This window comes from Calidris pugnax, unplaced genomic scaffold (assembly GCF_001431845.1).
Source record: "Calidris pugnax isolate Ruff unplaced genomic scaffold, ASM143184v1 scaffold141, whole genome shotgun sequence".
NCBI lineage: Eukaryota > Metazoa > Chordata > Aves > Charadriiformes > Scolopacidae > Calidris > Calidris pugnax.
The window spans coordinates 3818883-3838728 of NW_015090902.1; the positions used below are offsets into that span (position 1 = coordinate 3818883).

Here is a 19846-nt window from a genome sequence, read left to right on the forward strand (position 1 = left end):
TATGATGGGGGCAAAACCTCTGAAAAAAAGCGGGGGGGGGGAGGAGGGGGCGGGGAAGGAGGGTGGTGTCTGATTTTTGAAATGCCTATTTTGGTGCCACCTAGCAGGCAAAAACTGACTGCACTGGCATTCCCTCTGTCCCACGTACTCGCTGTCAGGGAAGACCTGATGTTACTCCAGTGCTCTGTCAAACCTGTAAGTCAGGCCACTCACTGATTTTGGGGTCACCTCAATAGAGGTTTGCTTTTTAGAGCAGACAGACTGAAAATCTGAGAGATGCACAGATCTGATGCAAAAGAAAGAAAATAAATTTCATCAACATTTTAGAAACAAAAAACTACTGCTATTTTGAAAAAAAAACCACAACCCTTTATCTTATATAGAACAAAATAATTCCATCTCTAGTACTATTTACCTTGAAATGTCATGGGCAAATGTATGGTTGATGTTGATTTAAACTAGGCAGATTGAAACAAAACATGGTGGAATCAAAGAGTTTGTATTAGAAGTAGAACAAATAATTTCAAGGCAAACCATCCCCTTACTGGAATAATAATGGTACCAAAGTAGCCAGAAGTTTTACTTGATTCTAGTTGCTGCATGCATCTGGCAAACGTTCATCTTCAGATGGATTTAATTTGCATTTTACTGAACTGATGGACAGTATTAGAGTTCCTAATGTATTCAGACAAAACTTAATCCTCCCAATTTCTCTGGATCTTTCAGTCTATTGACGAGGGAAAAGGATGTTCCCAGTGACTCGATTTAACATCTTATCTGTATTAAACATATTTTGACTGAAGGATGTTGTCTCATCACCATTTTTGGCAACACCTTTGTGAGCTGAAAGCTTTGTCTTATATTTCACATGTGCAGAGACTAGCACAGAAAGCCATTTCAGTAGGAATCCCAAATTCAAAGTTTCCTTTGGAAATACATCGATTCATTAAGAAACAACGATGAGGTCTCTGTAGAATTCAGCCCCCTAACACGACCAAAGCAACCGCTTGCCCGACTGAGTGAACGGAGCTGTGCAGGCTATTTTCTCAATATCCATTTACAAAAACATTCTTTGCTGTGCTGAAACTGTGGGTGAAAAGAGGTGGCCGCCACTCAGATGTGACCATACCTCTGCTGTTGTGCTGTGTCATTATTTGACAGGTTTCAAATGAGGATATAGCACAAATCAATTGATGTAGGACCTATACCCACAGTGATTACCTGCACTTCCTATAGGTATTCCAATACTAATATATTTCTCTTAAATTCTATTTAATTAATAATATCATTATTACTTTACTGGATGTGCATACCTCCTTACAAACAGCATAGCTCAGGTCTAGCTTTGACACCAAGTTGCTGGGGGAGAATGCATTGGCAACACTGCAATGCCCTGCTGTCCTCTATCTGTATTTTCTATTTGCCCTACGCTGTAGCATCCTTAGAATTTTCCCTGTATAACAAAACTGAGTCACAGACATTGCACCTACCAAGAAAATTAATGAGCTTTTTGTACTGCGGCCTTTTTAATAATACTGAGCATTAGAAATAATAATAATAAAATCTATTTTCTATGTTGAAATAAACAAATACCAATCAATTAACGTAACTGCTTTTGTCCAGACCAAACTCTGGCTTGTGGAATGCTGTTAAACACTATTATAGTAGTTACCAAATTAATATTAGCTTGCATTAGACTATTTATTGCTTAAAAATATTTGCTAATTTGTTAAGATCTACAATCCATGCAATATGTCTCTTCGGAAAAAGAAACAACAGCTGATTTACATAAGCAAAAACCAGCATGGCATGTGTTCCTTGATTCCCTAAGTGCTATAGAACATAATTATGATATTTATAAATGTGAATATAAATAAAGTAGAGATTCTAAAACCATTTTAAAGTGTCTAACAGATCCTTTTTGCTCTTAGTATCAAGTACAGCATCAACGGCTAAATGTTCTCCAATACCCTAACACTGCAGAATCTTCTAAGTGTGTGAAGGCTCTGTCTTGCAACCATCAATCCTGTGATCAAAGCCTCATGAAACTGCTCCCAGGTGTATAAAATCTATCCATTTGGGTCCTAAGCTGGCATTTGCTGTAAAAGGACATCACGGGTTTTCTTAATAGCAGAAAGTGTCTTGGATTTAGTTTGCTTAGATATTTAATAGTGGGATTTGCCAGACCATCACTGAAGACACTAGTTCATCTTGTCGCTGCTGCTTGGTCTTCTTGTTCACTCTTCTGTGTCCTTGGCCACCAGAAATGACTAACACTGAACTCGCTTTCATTTTCTTGGATCTCTGTCTTTTACTTTTAAATGAGATATTTTGATCTTTCAAAAGCTCATAAATGTTACTGTCTTCTGGCCTATGTTCTAGGGAACTTGATCCATGAGACAATGTAAGGGATCCAGAAGACGACGACAAGTCACTCTTTTGTGCAATGGATCCCGCTGAACCCCCCAGCCAAACCGCAGTGTCAGGGGTGTTACTGAGGGAAGAGCCAGGTCTGTCACTCTGCAGAACGTTCTTTTGGTCGTCGTCTTTAGGTTCTGAGCCAGGAGGCAGGCTGTTCCTCAGCTTGTTCCTGTTCTTCTTGTTTATAGACGTAGCCGTTACAAGAAACTTGACTGGGCCGTTGTGTGCATGATACGACACCATTCCTCTTCCTGGAGCCAGAAGGAAAACACAATTAGAGAGCATTATTTATTTTACCACAGTGTTCCACCATAATTAGTTCTTGAAATATGCTCAGAAAAGCGTAACTCTTAAAAACCTATTAAATGCATCCAGCCTGTCTTTTGCATTGCGTGCACACAATTTACAGGAAAAAAAATGTACCAAAAAATAATCTATTGCACCACAAGCATTTTAGGACTGTAGTAATAAATCAGCTGAAACATGGCATTATGAATTTTAGTTGTGTGTTCTGTTCTCACGACAGCCTGAGTACAGAAATGCTGCTAACTTTTTTTTGTTGGCATCGACACAAATGTAACACTGAGTTTTCTCCACTAATCCACAAACAAAATAGGTGGTTTTCAATTAATCCCATTGTGCCTCTGTACCTCTCCAGAACAGCATAAGAACATCTGTTTCATTGTAACACACCCCTCCACACTGTACAGCAGAATCTAAACCCATCCTTCTCGATGGCTGTCTAGTTACCATGGCAGATTCATGAGGAAATGACTGAACAATTATTATTTTTTTCTTTTTTAAAAAGTATAAATACTGCTAAAAAAAGCGGGATGTTGGTGGTACAAGGAATATTTACACGGTGCAAGTCTTTAGAATGTATGAAAAACAAATTGTACATGACCAAAATCAGGAGCTGAAACAATATCAATAAATGTGGTTTTCACAGAAAAAAAAGAAGAAAAAAAAGTAGCCTTCTACAAAATCAGCTACAACGTGGAAAAGAGCTAGGCTATCAAGGGAAAACCCTACAACCCTACAAATCACTCTGTCCATCCCCAACTCCTTAATGCATTCCAGGTTATGATAAAGATATTCTGCTTTTACAGAAAGTGCAATGATATAAAGATGAATTATCACTATTGAAAGCACAACTGGGAAGAGTCACAATTTTTCAGTTCAAATTCCAAATATGGTATCAAAGACTATAAAAATAGATCTCTAAATGTATCTGTGAAATCTGACAAATCTTGACCCAAAATATAGACAAGAATATACAGATGACATAAACCACAATAATCAAAGCAGAAAACGGGAGAATAAAATGAGAGATTTGATCCTGCAACTATGCATTTTCTTGGATTGCGTTTATTTTCACCTAACATAAGTTCCCTATTTTTTAAGAAGCTTTTATCCTGTGTCATACTAGATTATTGCTGCGTATTTTGCTGAACACAGAGGATTTCGTTTTCATTTTGCAAAGTTACATAAGCTTTTTTTTTTTCTCCCCCTGAAGGGAGTTGCAAACAGCTTGGCTCAGAAAATCTGCCAGCTTCCCTAACACAGCGCAGAAGCTCGAGCAGAATCCTGAACCCAAAACAGAGCATGGCAAAGTCCCTATTAAACACACTTTTACAATCTTGCTTCTGCTAGTAGCTTAAACATTTGCAAAGTGATACAGCAGCTTTCACGCGGCTGTATTTCAAATGGGCTGATATGAAAGTAACTCAGAAATGCATCTCTCCAAAATGCAAAAATCTTCATCATTGTCAAAAAAATTCAATATATGCTCTCATATATTCCAGGTATCCTGTTTTGGGGAGAAACGGCACAAAACCAATTCACTGAATAACCAGTTAGACAATATACCAGATTTCCAGTACGTATGTCTCTAACCTTAATGCATTTATTTTTCCTAAATCTGAAAGAAAGATTGTTTGTTTTCTCTTCTCATCCCCATATATTTGCCTGTATCCTGACAGGCTTAATGCCTATCCTATTCTTATGCCCTAAAGAAAAACAGTTGTCCCAGCTCAACTGAGACCAAACCAGACAAGTATCTGGAAATACTCTAAAGCTCAGGAAGAAGAACACATGAAATTTCATCACAAAGCTCTGATATATATTTAAACAATACATCTCGTTTGGCAGGTTCACTTAAACTACTGACAGAAGAGAAATAATCTGTTTGAGAAATTCCACTCACCAGTTACTTTGGGAATCCCCTGCAAGCGCGGCACCGGCAATGCTACTATTATCCCCAGGTTTGTTCCAACCAGCAATAACCCATGGCACACCAGGAGGCTGGTCACAGAAACACGCTGCTGCCCTGCGAAGTCCAAAAAGCGCTGCGTTACTTAAGAGTGATGGTCTCTGCCTACATCAAAGGAGCTTCAGGCAAATACAATCAGCTGTTCCGTCTCATTCAGCAAAGCACTCACAGCCAAGGCAAGTATTTTGCTGGATTGCGGTATTGAACTTTACATACATGACAATTTAAATACTATTAAATCTCTAGATCACAGTATCTAAAAGCAGAAATATATTATCTTTTATACAAACAGACCATGTTTATATATTCTCAATAATAAAACTGAAAGGCATTGCACATCACAATCCTCAATAATATATTGCCATAACTCACTTGCTCATGATTACTTTTTTCTCCTAGCTTTTATTCTTTGAAACTGTACCAGAGGCGCCGTGTCCTCCTGTTGGAGACTGGCTCCCAGCAACAAGAATGGCATTGGCATATTGGAACAAGTCCAATGGAAGGCGACCAAGCTGATCAGGAGACTGGAGTGCACAGTGCACAAAGAGAGGTTAGAAAAAGTGCTACCTGCACCTATCTGACGGGAGGGTGCACAGAAGACAGAGTCAGACTCTATTCTGATGTCCCCAGTGCTAGGGTAAGACACAGCAGCTCGAATTTGGAACGTGGGAAATTTGGATTATGAGTAGGGAAAAGCTTCTTCATCTTAAGGGTGGTCAAGCACTGCAATGAGCTGCTCAAACAGGTTGTGGAATCTCCACCCTATCCAAATATATTAAAAAGTTGGCTCGACAAGTCCTTGAACAACAAGGTCTAATCAGGCCTGCTTCAAGAAGGATGGACAAGAAGACCTCCAGAGTAATTTCCAATCAAAATTGTTCTGTGATTTTCTACAACTCATTATTTATGGGATTGCTATTTTTCTAATGAAAACAAAATAATTTTTGCTTGCAATGCTCACTAAATATGTTTGATTCAGTTTAGATGGATTTTCAAAAGGGCCTTGCCAAGTTTCAGAAATGGAATTTACTACTTGCCCAAACTTCTGCCATGGCCCAAGTTCATGTGGAGGAGCACTTAAACTCTGCTGGAACCCTCCAGGTTCAAAGCCTACATGTTCTGGGATTTATTATTTACTTTACCAGAGCAGTCATTCCCTTCGTTGTCATAGCTCTCAAGTTGTCACTCACTTCATCAGTAAGCAGAGAATTTGGATTCCATGTCTGATATAACTTGGATGAACCCACATGTTCCACACTTTGGAAAAGAACCTTAATTACAGTGTATCACAAATGAATGCATATTTCATCTTGTCCCTTGAAGCCAATCTACATCCAAGAATACATGAATCACAGACCCATGGGGAACGCAGGGAAAGAGCAGCTTGACTGCAGCCCAAGGCACTCAACTGGAAAGCAGGAGGCTGAGCACAGTTCAAATCTTCCCTCACAGAACTTTACAAAAACAAAGTATTAGCCCAGCAACGGTGAGCTGTAAAAGGCACACGTATGCTGCAGGGCCAGATCCGGAATCCCAGCCCTGTCTACCCTGAACCACATTCTAAAATACCCTTCAGGCACGACAGTTAGGTCATCCTCGGCAGGTGTAACAAGCACGAGTCAGTTGAAGCAGTTCCACCTACTCATGCAGACCTTCAGAGACACCAAAGTTGTTTTCCATAAACTGTAGCTGTTTGTGCCAGTAGGGTGGCTTCATCTCTCTTTGGCTAGATGAACACGGATGGTCAATGCCTAAAGCCAAATTGTAAGCCTTTTGAAGATCTGAATTTGCTTTTTTTGATGGGGTTTGAGTGATTTGGTTCGGATGGGTTTTTTTTAATGTTTTAGGTTTTTTTTATTATTTTGGTTTGGTTTTTTGAGATATTAATGGGATTAATTTAGTTTCCAAAACAAAGCACACAAAGGCACTCCTCCAGCACAAAAGAAGTTCAAAGAGTGATGCCCAAACACCTCTGTGTACTGGAGTTTTCAAAAATCAGTATTTGAATTCTGTGATTTAGAGCTCAGGTCTGTTCACGTTAAGTACGACATGTGAGCCCTCTCCCCCAACTGGTGCCACAGCAAGCACAAGGTTACTGCAGGTTAGCTTAACCTCACTCCATTGCACTTAAAGTTTGTTTTACAAAGTGCAAACAGAAATACTTCAGTACAATTTAAAAATGTTTAAAGTTACCAAAACCTCCAATTGCATGTTTGCCTCTCAAACCTCTTGCAGAAGCAAGATGCTCACATTTTTAAACAAAACTTCTTTAATGTTTTTTTAAAGCATTTATAATATAAAATATTTGAATACTTGAATAATAAGTAATTATTTCATACTCTAACCCTGAAGCAACTTCTAACCAGTAATTATTACCAGAGAAGTTTGGTAATATGCATTACTGCTTCCACAGGTGAAAAGATCAAATTATCAGCCAGCAACTTAGAATCTTAAACACTGAGCACAACTTTAAGCATGAACCATCTAGCGTGAGGTCAAAAGGAAAACCACTTGCTTTGAAGTCTTAGAAAAGCAGGAAACATCTGCATCTGAAAATATACCTTGAAATAGCATATAACAACTGGAAAAAAAAAGATATCTAGATTTAAAAAACCCTATTAAAATATTCACTTCAAATACTTGTCTTCTGCTAGCCAAGGTTTGATATCATACTTTTCTTTGCTATTTTTTGATTTTTTTATTTTGATATATTTCAATTCCAAGGGAAAAAAAAGTAAACTCAGTTCTCCAGAATGAGTTACGCAGTAATCACAGAAATTAACAAGCAGGGAAAATGATAAACATAAATGCCAAAATCAATCAAATACTCTTATCATTAAATGACAACTTTTAGATCACACTGTCCCAATGCAATGAAGGACTTTTAAAAACCTGTAAAATAATCTGTGGAAGATCTTGACTCTACGAAGAACTGAAGCCAACAATTAAGTTTAAACAGGAATAAATGGTTATGCCTATGTTCTGCTCTATGTTCACCATTCTCCAATCTCAGCTACAACCACCATCAGACCCAGGTAAATCCTCACGTGTTCCCTCATAGATCTTCTGAAGTCAACCCTAGGTAGGTGCAAGGGCACACTGGTGTATATCCTCTTATATGACCATGCTGCTTTTACTATATATAAAAAACCCTCACTCTACAGATCTATTGGGCTGACCTAAAATTTTCCCCCATCTTTTTATTATTTCCCAGCAGTAAAGTCAGAAAACAACTGCATTTTATGATCTGGCACCTGGTGGGGTGGGCAGAAAAGAAAGCTGGAAGCCTCAAAGTATAGTTTGTTTTCCACAGAGAGGAAATGATACTTTTTTTTTTTTTTTCTTTCTTTGCTTTTCTCATCTGTTTCCAGGAAACACACATGTCATTAGAGGATATATGGATATAAACAGAATCCAGCAACTTAAGCAGAAATCACATCTTTGTTAAACAGGTAACCTGTCATCATCCATGTGAGCAATGAAATGATATGTATCAAGGTCACAGTTATCTCTTTAAAAGGACAAACTCTTTTAGAGCTGAAAGGAAAAACATGTTTAAGGATGTTCTTGAACAATGAAATATTGAATGTGACTATGAAAAAAACAAGTGAGCTGTCTACTTATGTACAGTATGATTTATTTTTGGCGCGAGCCGTGATAAAGGCTGGTAAAAAGCTGCCTTTGTTGAGATTTCAACTGCAGATCACAAATGCTAAGCACAAACTTGCTCTACAAATGAAGTACATTGCACTACTGAAGTGTGTATATTTGTCTTCAAATGTTAATAGATTTTTTTTTCCTCTGCTGCTCAGTACGCCTTCTGTTTAGCTAAGAGAGCTGTGCTTGGGCTGCTGAAAAGCAATCCAGCCGTCCTGTGGCTCAGCAGACAGTGAAATAAATAGTTACCTCAACCTGTAACTATGATGATGCTCTTCCTCTCAACCATTCTTTTCCTTTCTCGTATGGGGTTTGTGCTTTTTTGGTGTTCTGTTATAGAACACAGGCTTGTTATACGTTATTAGGAAGTATTTTTGATGACATGAATCAACGGTACTGCAGACCACTCCATGCCCCTGGTTTCATTTCCAGCCCTGCATTCCTACACACAAACTTCCCATAACTCCAGAAAGCAAGAGCCCCCCCAGCTCCATTCTTCATAAGCAGACTGGCACAGATTTAAAAAGTTACATCCAGCAGAAAAAGGCTTCTGCCAGACACAGTCTGCTTTTTCACGTTACTAAACTTTGTCGAAGCATAAGGACAATCACCTCCTGTGCCATTTCCCTTCTGCTCTGTGACTCTGCCCTGCCCGCTCTGCTGCAGGGTTGTCTGCAAAGGAGGCACATCCTTTACAACAAGGAGAGCAGGCAGTGATATTTAAAGCCATCTTCGACTAAGAACAAAATTGGCAAAATCTAATGCTACGAGGACTGGTTACTAAGGTTCTGAGAACCTCCTACTCCCCTATCTTAATTAGTTACTACAGCTATCCTTTAAATATAGCACTGTAACTCATGGTGACCATTCCTGACAGTGACTTCTACTATATAATGACAAAATAATCTCTTTAGCTTCATGAAGTGATGCTCCTCTCATTTACATTGCTTTAAACGAAGACACAGGTGACATCTCACGCAGCCTATCAGGGCAATATTACATATTGTTGTTCCTACTAAAATCTTGGCAAGTCCAAGCTTCTTGGAAGTTATATTGAGATCTTGCCTTTTTACTCTCTTCTTAAGGATCTCAGCAATACTTTTTTTCACCATTTTCTTCTCATTTTAATACAATTTGAATTTTTACTTATCTGTTATTTTTGCATATTAAGGAACTCATGTTGGATTTCAGAAAACTGAACAGAGATGTTTCCTTTAAAACCAAAAGATGTCCTGCAGCACATACAGCCCTTCTAAACATTAATCAGAGTCCTTAAAAATCCTCAGTAAAGGCACAATACATGTTTTGTAAATACGCAGCCATTTCACTCACTTTCTGTTTTACTTTTTTTTTTCCTTATAGAAAAAATCTCAGTATGTACTACACGGAGTTTGATTAATTCTTTGGCTGCTCTTAGTTCCAAAAGGTCCCTACTGCTGCTTTATTATGTAAACCTCCTACTCCTCTGTCTTTTAGCCTTTGCTGTTGCAGCATTATTGGGATCATATAAACAAGCCCGAGAGCTGTTGCTAAATAATTGAAATTCATTTCATTTTTAGAATGGACTCTCCCTTGGAACATTTTATGTAATAATGTTCTACTCCTGAAATAAATTTCTATTTCCATTCACTGGAGTACTTTTCGTGAAGACACCAGGAAAAAAAGAAAGGGAACTAAAATGGGTAAGAATGACACTGAGGAGATATAATTAGCTAAAACTCTTTAAAAAAAATTATATGTTACATCAGCAGTTTTATTACCATGGCAATGAACACTAAAGCTAAATTTCTGAAGATTTTTATATGCAGAAAATATGTATTAGGGAGGCCCTACTTCCATTCCACCCCCGATAAACAGCAGAACATATTAAAAGTTAATCTTCTTTTTACAACTGATCATGATTTCTTTGCATAACTGTGATGAATTTAATCAAATGACCTATTTAAAGGCAGGCGATTTGCTGACATGTAAAAACCACCCTGTCTAGAACGAGATCTAAATGGACACAATTTAAAATAAAGTTTTACTGCACCGCTAATGTTGTCTGAAAGAAAACGTGATGACAGAGACTCAGGAAGCGAAACAGTTTTGATGCAAGAGTTATACCTAACTCTTGTAGGACTATAAAGATATCTCAGGGCTGGAAGAACTGGCTTCTGCTAGAAACGAAGCAATAAAGCTGGCGTACACATTGCCTATAAGAACTGGAGGAGCTCGGTCTATTGCAGTCTATAAACAGGGAGAGATAAAAAGACATGGGCACCCTCACGGACACCTCGTGCTCAGCCAGGCCAGTATCACTTTTCTGTCTGTCCCTTCTCCTAGCACTGCCACAGCTCCCACCCGATGTGGTCACCGATGCTGAGGTGCTAGCCACAGGCAAAACCAATACAGGCCAGTGCAACTCTCTGCAACACTGATGATTTGGGGGTGACTGAACAGCTTCTGTCTCAAAACACTCGAAAGATCTGTTAAACTTTATCCAAACAACCACAGGTTCCATCTCCACTTATAAGACCAACCTTTTAATTCCACAAATTGAAGCTCCAAACATCAAAACGCTGAGCGCGCTCCAAAATGGGAGGGTGTGAATGGTTCAGCTGGTTCATCACTGGGACCGCTGATGTAACTAAAATTAAGCAAGTGGTTTTTTGGTCCAGATCCTAGGCAAACTGACTCCATCGTACTTTGATACTAAGTTCCAGAAGCAAATGCAAACCTCTGCAAAGCAAACACGTTTTCATGGCAGACTGCTTTGTCCTACTGCTCCGCAACCACCAAAAAAATGACTTAACAGGAGAATCCACCTGCTTATCTATATATTTACATTTATAGCCTCTAAGGAGGAGAGCTGATATGCAGCCTGTTCCCTACACACGTTGTTCTTCTGGGCAGGCAACAGGCTGTGATTTACTAAAGCAAACAGTCATGAGTCAGTTATCAGGCTCGAAGTCCAAGACAGACCTTCTGATTCTGGCCTAATCTATGACGCTCTGGAGAACGACAGTGATAAAGACAAAACAAAAATGTTATCAAACGATGCCATTCAGGTACCTGGCAACATATTGTGAACAGGCGTGGCGATGTTAATATCCTGGAGGTGTTTCAGTGTCTCAGTGTGGAACAGGCGAAGCGTAGATCCAGATGTGAAGGCAATCCAGACTCCCACTCCAGCAACAGCCATGTGAGAGATAACCATCCCTTCCTCTTGATGGGCTTCAAAATGGCTCTGTAAGGAAAACAAGGACTCTGTGGGGAGATGCAACCGAACAACACTTACAGCATTGGACACTTTTAAGATTCAGCTGGGGAGGGTGCTGGGCCACCTTGTCTAGACTGTGCTTTTGCCAAGAAAGGTTGGGCCAGACGGTCTTTGAGGTCCCTTCCAACCTGGTATTCTATGATTCTATGAACATCATTCAACTTTCCTTATCAGCTCTTCCGTGTAGGTATTGTGTCTTTGTCCTCAATGCCAAGGACAAAGTAAGCCGTTTCTGCTTTGCTCAGGTTATGTCCTGACTGCTGTGTACGATCTGATAATTTTTCTGTTACCTTTTTTTGAAAATACATCATCATTAGCATGGAAGGATTCTCAGCTCTTGAACCAAAGTTCTAGCTAATGATAGAGTAACTTCACAGTAACTTAGATATTGTGTTTATTAAAAATATTGCATGGTAGGGGCTGGTAAGCGCTTAACAGCTGGGATTTAAAAGGATTTTGTATTTCTTTATTGATACCCCTTTGGACAAACTATCACAGATGAGGTTCCTGTGAGTGGGCAGATTTTTCCTAATATGCTACTTTATCTATAGCAAAATTCCTCTTTAAACAATAATGTTTGGGGTTTTTTTTCTGTTCTGTTAGAGATCCTTCCAGAACAAGAATAATAGAATGAAAGAAAAAGTCATCTTTAGAAAGTACTGTTTATGAATAGAAATACAGCATTATCTGCTCAAGTATGTACGTAACTACGTGAGCCTTAATGCTGTGGCTTGCTTTTTGACTCTGAATTTCACAAGTATTAGCCATTTTGTTTTTCTGTCCTTCAAAATACTGACGCTTGCCATTAGAAAGGCTGAAATCCTCCTTCTGAAGGTAAATAATGCAAGACTTTCAGGGTCACTAGATCAAGACTTATTCCTTGATATATTGCCTTCAGTTACAACTTCTGCATGGCTCTGGGAAGGCCAAAAGCTCTCTACACAGCCCTCTTGACATGCAAGATAAAGCTGTAGTAAAGTTCTTTAATCATTAACAAGAAGTAGGGATTTTTTTTTTCTAGTTTTGTCTTGTAAGTAAACTGTCTCTGAAGGGAAACAGCCTTTTAATGTTGTGCCAGCTATTATCAAACACAGAGAACTATTCTGATAAAGATAAAACTTCCTTGGCTAAATAAATGACGAGCTGTTCCTTGGATACAAATCTGTCTGTGGAGGGATATGGAAGTAAATATCTGCTCTAATATTCACACTACATATGATATACACTTAGTTATATTTGCGGATAAAATGCAAAAGTACCCCCTTCCTCCTTGTAAAAGCACACTTAAATTTTCCATGCATTACAATTAAGAATTACATTTTTATGATTTTGTGTCAAAATCTAAATTATGTGTTTCTCAGGATAAGCTCTTAGCCTAAGTCAGTTATGTTTTGAATATATTAGTCTTACAGATATTCAATTAACTGTCTTAATTCAACAAACACGGTAAGATCAGAGATAAAGAATAAACATTTGACAAAGTATAACTTTTGATACTATATCTGGTAGGCACTTCTTTTCCTTCTCATACTTTATTACTCTATAAATTAGTACTTTCCACTGAGAAATTGGCTGTTTAAAAATAGGGGGAATGATTCCCCCCCATTTCATTTGCTAACAATATTGTTCAAATGTTCAGCTTCTAGTAAATAAACAGAGTTTCTTTCAGCTATTAGCAGTTTTTCAGAGTGTTACTTACTACCTTTTGATTTTTGAATAACAATACTGCGGAATGCAAGGCAAGCACCTCTGGCAGGAACATTTATATTCACTGTTTTCCACAAGTAACCTCCATTCCATTCTTTACTAAATGATATACACAATTTGAAAATCATAAAGTTAATTCAACAGAAGAATTCATCCATGAACAACAGCTTTCAAAGCCAAAACCAGCTCTTATATTTCCTGATATTCTCATCATGCATGCAAACAGGATTTTAAAACAAAAAAATTCTGTTTACAGACTCATACATTGCCACATGGATGAGCAACTGACTTTTGAAAACTTCTCAGGGACAGATCCAAGGCCACTGAAGTGAACCGGACCAGCAACTTGCACTGTTTGGAATCAGAAGAAAAAATGAAGCTGATTGTAAAAATGAATTTTCTCTGCAGTGGTCTGACCACAGCTGGCAATTCTGTTGGTACCACTGTAAACAACTTGCACATGCGTTTTTGTCACATTCCTTTTTTACCAGCCAAGTCATTACACTCCCACTTAGTCTGCCCTGCTGTTCCTACAGCTGTCCACTGAAACACGTAGACATTTAAAAGAAAAACTGTCATATTGTCAATGCCACGAGCAGCGTATGAAAAGAACTATTCTTCTCATTCAAAGACTCTTCTGACACGGAGTAGGAAGGTACCCAAACCTGTGCATTCTTTTACAAATGCATGTTTTTTGTACAGAACTTTGACATTTCAATTACATGTCTATCTGAAAACAAATACCTGGCCTTTTTCTTCATATTTGTTTTCTTCTCATAGCAAGAAATAGAGATACAAAGGGACAAGAATGTCTTATTCCCTCCGTTATTAAAAATAAACAAAATTGAACTTCATTTTACTTTTCTCTTTTAGTTTTCATACCTACATTCCTTTCTATTCAGGGCAGCTTTTTCCCCTCAGGCTCTCTTGTTCAACCTCTATAGCAACGGGAGGGCTGCAGAAGACTCTCTGGATGCCTCAGCTGCCGTCCAACATCGCTCGCTCCTGTCCAGCAGCACCGGGCATCGCTGGAGTCTGGCGTTGGGGGGGTGCCCACTCCCACCAAAGAACTGAACCACCGTTTCTCAAGCTTCACAAGAGATACATAATGGGTACCACGGTCCACAAGCTAAAACAAATGACTTCTACTGCTTTAAAGAAGTTGCAGTACTCGGGCAACGCACACTCGCGTATAGGGATTTTCTTGTTTTCTTGATTTCGGCTGAACATTTCAGCTTGTTCTACTTGAATTGTTAAAAGGAGAGTAACTTGTATGGAGTTAGCCAAGCTTTAAAAACAAGACAAAACAAACCAGGATGGAATGCCATTCAGTTGGTGGCATTATTCTGTTAAATACTCTGGCATTTTTTCGTTGTTTTTAAACAAACACAGACTGCCTTTGCAGAGCCTAAGGGCCTACATGCACCCAGACCACCACAGGACCAAGGTCTACACCCAACAGCAATGCGACTCACATCTAAGGTAAAGACTAAGGATAAATTTATTCTTCACAGAATGAGTATCAGAGTATGTAATTAATGTATAACAGCAATTGATGCGTTTCTCGCATGCCCCTCGCCAAGGAGCTCGAGGCACTGTGCCAAGTTGGGGCATGGTGCCAATAAAAGATATTTCCTGAAACATTCTATTACAGTAACATATCATTAAAACAAGTGAATTGAGAGTCTTATCCATTTCAGAAGGGAAGAAAAAGCAGGAAAAGTGAGTAACATCCAACCCATTAAATTGGATGCCAAACCTACTAATTTACTAATAGTTATTAAATAAGAAAAGCTTAAATAAGAATCTTAGAAAAGCAAAGAGACATGGAATAAAATTGTTTTCAATATAATGTACTTTGCACTTGGAAAACGCTCAGACAGTTAAATACAAGGTACCTATGAAGCAGGGAGTGCCCCACAAGGATGAGGTTTACAAAATAGTCTTGAATATGCTCACGGGCTTGCACAAATATCACCCCCAAAACAAGTCAGGTGCCTTTAGCGATAATATACATAGCAGAGCATGTAATGTGTATCCATGATAGAAAGCAATGAACAAACAAGCAGCTGTAATCTGAAGTATGTGGAGATATAAAGGAGTTCAGCAAAGAGGAAAGAATAACAGTTGAGCCCTGTGCAACACCTGGATTCTTGTTGATAGAGCAAAGATGAATATTATGCAAAAAAATCTTGAGTCAAATCATTAATACTAACTCTCAACAAGAGAGGGCACAGAGGGAGAACGAACATTTTGTTGCTGCTGTTTCCCTTCACACAGCAAAGCTTCTGCTCTGCACCATAAGGAAGAGGTAGCTCAGATGTGGTCAGCTGCTGATATTTGTTGAAATACTCCCTATAGACAAAGTCTAAATGGCCTTATGTATAATATAATATTGAAACAATATTGCCAATGGACACGGTATACATATCACAGCAGATCGCTTTGAGAAACAGGAACTCAAGAAGTTATCAAAGCAAGTCAGGTAACTGAGTAATAGCAATAACACTACTGAGCTGTTTAGTCTGGTGAGATGATGAAAACAGGATCAGTACCTGCTTGTGTCTCAGGACCAGTAACGTGGCAGCAGAAAATCATCATCAGTTCATAATTCTATGAGGAAGATGACATGCCATGGTGTAGATATTCGTGTGAAATAAAAAAGATGACCCTCAGCCAGTCATACAAAAAATCATGATACTCTTGAATAAAATTCTCTGTGCCAAGAAATTATTCAACCCATGCGCGCTATTTTCAGTTGCACCATTTCTTAATACGTTGTTTGCTGCAGCAGCCTGTATATTAATTGTAGCTATAAAAGTCATTGGATCCGTAATAATCTGAGCTCTGAATACAACGGATGGGTTAGCCTGCAAAGCACTCTGGAAATGAAAAGAAACCTCTTGTGATGCTTTTGTAAGAAAACTTGTAGTAACAGCTGAAGAATGAAACTACCATGTCTGAGAGATATTGACAGAACATTTGGTATTTTATTTTTCTGAACTTCTGTTTTCAATGCTGCAATCCATTATGCTGTGCTGTATTTTGATAGAGTTTATACATTCTTTAATCCTCAAAACTAGTCCAACTCTGGTTTTGTTCTCCTGTGCCAAAACAACACAGCAAAGCCCAAACTGCAGCTGTAACACCTGATAGAATTAGGCCAGAATTGCCAAACTTATTTACAGAGAGCTGGCTGTATGTAACCAGCCTCACACAGGAAAATTCAGGCTGTGATCTCTTGCCGTTGCTGCATTTCTTGGTGAGAATCAGATTCATCATCAGTCTGTAGGACACTAAGCAGTGTCCCAGAGGCTACCCTGCCCCCACAATGAAGCCATAAAAAAAAGTCCCTTTCAAGCACCTATCCACTATCAAGCACTCTTCCAAAATCTTTCCCTCATCATACCACTCAAACTATCAAGAAAACCAGCCTTTTGAAAGAAGAATAAAGTAGGAAAATACATGATCCAAGAATCTACTTGGATGAAACAAATCACCCAGAAAGCACAGATAAAGGCAGAGGAAATTCGGATGTTAGCTATTTCCCTGCAAACCCATGACAATGACTCACAGAATCAATTGTACCAAAAAGACGATTGTTGAGAGAAAACACGATCATCAATGAAACAAAAAAGCAGCAACAAAGCACACAAAGGAGGAGGCTGTGAGCTCATCACAACTCCTGTTTGAAAGAACCTCATGGCTGTAAACATCATGCAACTCAGTGTAACTATTGTAGGTTGAAGGAGAGGCTTAATTGCTAACGCTTCATCAACACTAAACTTTCTACCACTAAGACACTCTTTTTGTGGAGGCTGCAATTTTGACAGAAATGAGAGCTTAATGCTTTCCGGAAAATGTGGTCACAAATATGAGCTGGAATCCTTAACACTCTTCTTCCAGAAAAGCTCACTTTTGTATGACTATTTGATTGGAAAATGTCCTTATGCAAAGTAAATTTTTGTAGGCCAATGAGAAGCAAAACCCTGAAGAAACATATTATGAAATCATCACAAGGTACATATAACAAAGAATCATAGAATTGTCTAGGTTGGAAGGGACCTTTAAGATCATCTAGTCCAACCATCAACCTAACTGATAAAAAGCCATCACTAAACCATGCCGCTAAGCACTATATCAACCCGTCTTTTGAACACCTCCAGGGATGGTGCCTCAACCACTTCCCTGGGCAGCCCATTCCAATGATTAAGAACCCTTTCAGTGTAAAAATTTCTCCTAATATCCAATCTGAGCCTCCCCTGGCACAACTTGAGGCCATTTCCTCTTGTCCTATTGCCAGTGACTTGGGAGAAGAGACCGACCCCCACCTCTCTACACCCTCCTTTCAGGTAGTTGTAGAGAGCGAGAAGGTCTCCCCAACATCTAATCATGTAGAGACAGCCTCTTAATTAAACCTTTTTCTGGGATTAACTGGCAATTCCTATAGGCACCCACTTCTTTGCTGCCTCCCCTCAGATCTCATTTGTAAGCAAACCTCTTGCCCTGTGAGTTCCAAGCACCTTATGGAAATCTGGGGGTAAATGGAAGCACACGTTGGTGAGATTGCAGCAGAATTTCAAACTGTGGGGAGTAGGATTTAACTGAAAACAAATTTTATGAAAAGCTTCCTGAATTGTGAAGCTTCTTAAACAGATTTTAATGTTTAAAATTTCACCACTTATACCCTGTAGCATAATACATGAGCAATGCTTTTAAAAGCGCTTACCTCTATGGAATGTGTCACAGTGCTGATGATAAAAATTTGTCCACCACATGCAGCCCAAATGGTCTCTTCCATCACAAGCAGACTTCTGACAGGCAGAACCCCCAGTTTAACTATTTTTTGGGGTTCCGTGTTCCACGTCCCATCTTCAATAAAAAAGAAGAAGAAAGGTTATACACAACAAAATGGTAATCTTTGTTTTAAAAAAGTTTTGAAAACACTGTATCTCAAGCCTACTGCTTGAATCTCTTCAAGTTTCCACTTCAAGCTACAATGTGATTTTCCTATTTTTAATTTTATCTTCCAGGGTAAGTTTGTAAGGGTAATGCAACATTAAGGGGAAAAACCAAACCCAAATAATAATTTTATTGGGATTAATTGATAAACAAGGAATCCCACATTGTTGTTCTGAAACGACTGCTTTCCTTTCAAGAGGAAATACAGTCAGAAACGCATGGCTGATATAGTTTTCTCCAACTCAGAAGGAGCTCACAGTCAAGCTCTTTCAAAATGAATCAACTTCCAACTAGGACGGAATCATCCTCCATGTGAAAAGTAATCAGCAAGATTTTTACTGTAGGTTCTGATGAGCTCAGATGACTCTCTAAGAGCACATTGATGGAATGGATTTCCCGTTACTAGATGTGATGCTTCATTTCGGAAGGAGTATTTCTTAAAAAGACATTAAAAATTAATTTTGTGCCATATTGTCACTTTTCCTATTTTTTCCCGCAACTATAATCCATAGTGTTTTCTGTGGACTGCATTTAGCAGATCCAAGTTACATTATGCATGTCTGTGTGGCACAATCAATTATTCAGAGACCTTCTGATAAAAACTGCATGCCTCCACTTACTGCTCTGGTCATACCATCTCTTTGAGACAAGAATTAGCAGATTCTTTCTCTCCAAATTTAAGAGCTAGCAACATGGGCATCTTGAAATAGTTGTAGCTGTGTCCTTTATACATACAATTTGACACACTAAATATGCCAATAGTAATTTTAATACTTTTACTTTAGTTTATTTCTATTTTAAGCACTCATTGAACATAAAATCTCAAAGATCGCATTTCTATCCATTATGCTTAAGTAATAATATCAGAATCTATTAAAGTATCTGGTTTTACATTGAGATAAAATATGCCCAAAGGGCCCAATTCCCTGACTTTAAAGCATTCTGCTTGCAAAAGCTGCAGAAAAGTTGTCTTCTTTACTGACACCAGTTTTGATTGATGAGACCAAGGTAAACATATCTTTAGGCAAGCACTTAAGTATAACTTTTTTTTCTTTTTCCCCCAATAACAAGTGCATCTTTTATCATCTGCTTCAGTAAAGTGGTACGAATGTTCCTCCTTCACAATAACAGCAGCAAGAACAACAACAATGAGAAGCCTCAGCGCTGGAGTACTTCTCATTGCTTCTGCCATCTGCACGACACGACCTTCGCTGAGTCACTCTCAGGATGCAGCTCTCTTCCCAAAGCATCTTTGTACAACTGACATCTAGTTTCAGGCCGTCAAAACAATTTTCATTACTTTAGTTTGCAAGTGAGAAGAGTGTTTCTAGTTATTAGGCTGCAAACTCTCCCAGCGGTGTCACTCTGTGTTCTTTCATGACTCATATGTACCATTAGTAATAAAGAAACTTCTGGAAAAGTTTTCATTTGCTAGCAACCACATTACCCTCCAATTAAGTTCCTGAGTGGAGGCTGCCTGTTCCCTGTGAACATTTAACCACTGCAGGCACTTCAGTGCAAAGCCTTCAGGGAGCAGAGCTGCGCGGGTGCGGATCCTTCCTTCC

General features: G+C 38.8%; 1 protein-coding gene across 2 annotated transcripts in view; it reads right to left on the reverse strand.

Annotated features, from left to right (window-relative positions):
• Positions 1–27: 27 nt before the first annotated feature.
• The window catches only part of ARHGEF10 (Rho guanine nucleotide exchange factor 10), a 104159-nt gene continuing 84340 nt past the window's right edge, over positions 28–19846 (reverse strand). The window contains exons 26-29 of one of the 2 annotated variants that reach the window (XM_014948989.1): positions 18049–18191; positions 11405–11579; positions 4628–4750; positions 28–2672 (exon numbers count right to left, since the gene is read on the reverse strand). In XM_014948989.1, coding sequence (XP_014804475.1) covers positions 2158–2672; positions 4628–4750; positions 11405–11579; positions 18049–18191 — 956 coding nt within the window. In that variant the 3' untranslated portion in view covers positions 28–2157. The remainder of the gene's footprint in view (positions 2673–4627; positions 4751–11404; positions 11580–18048; positions 18192–19846) is intronic. The other variant, XM_014948990.1, reaches the window with a different exon arrangement.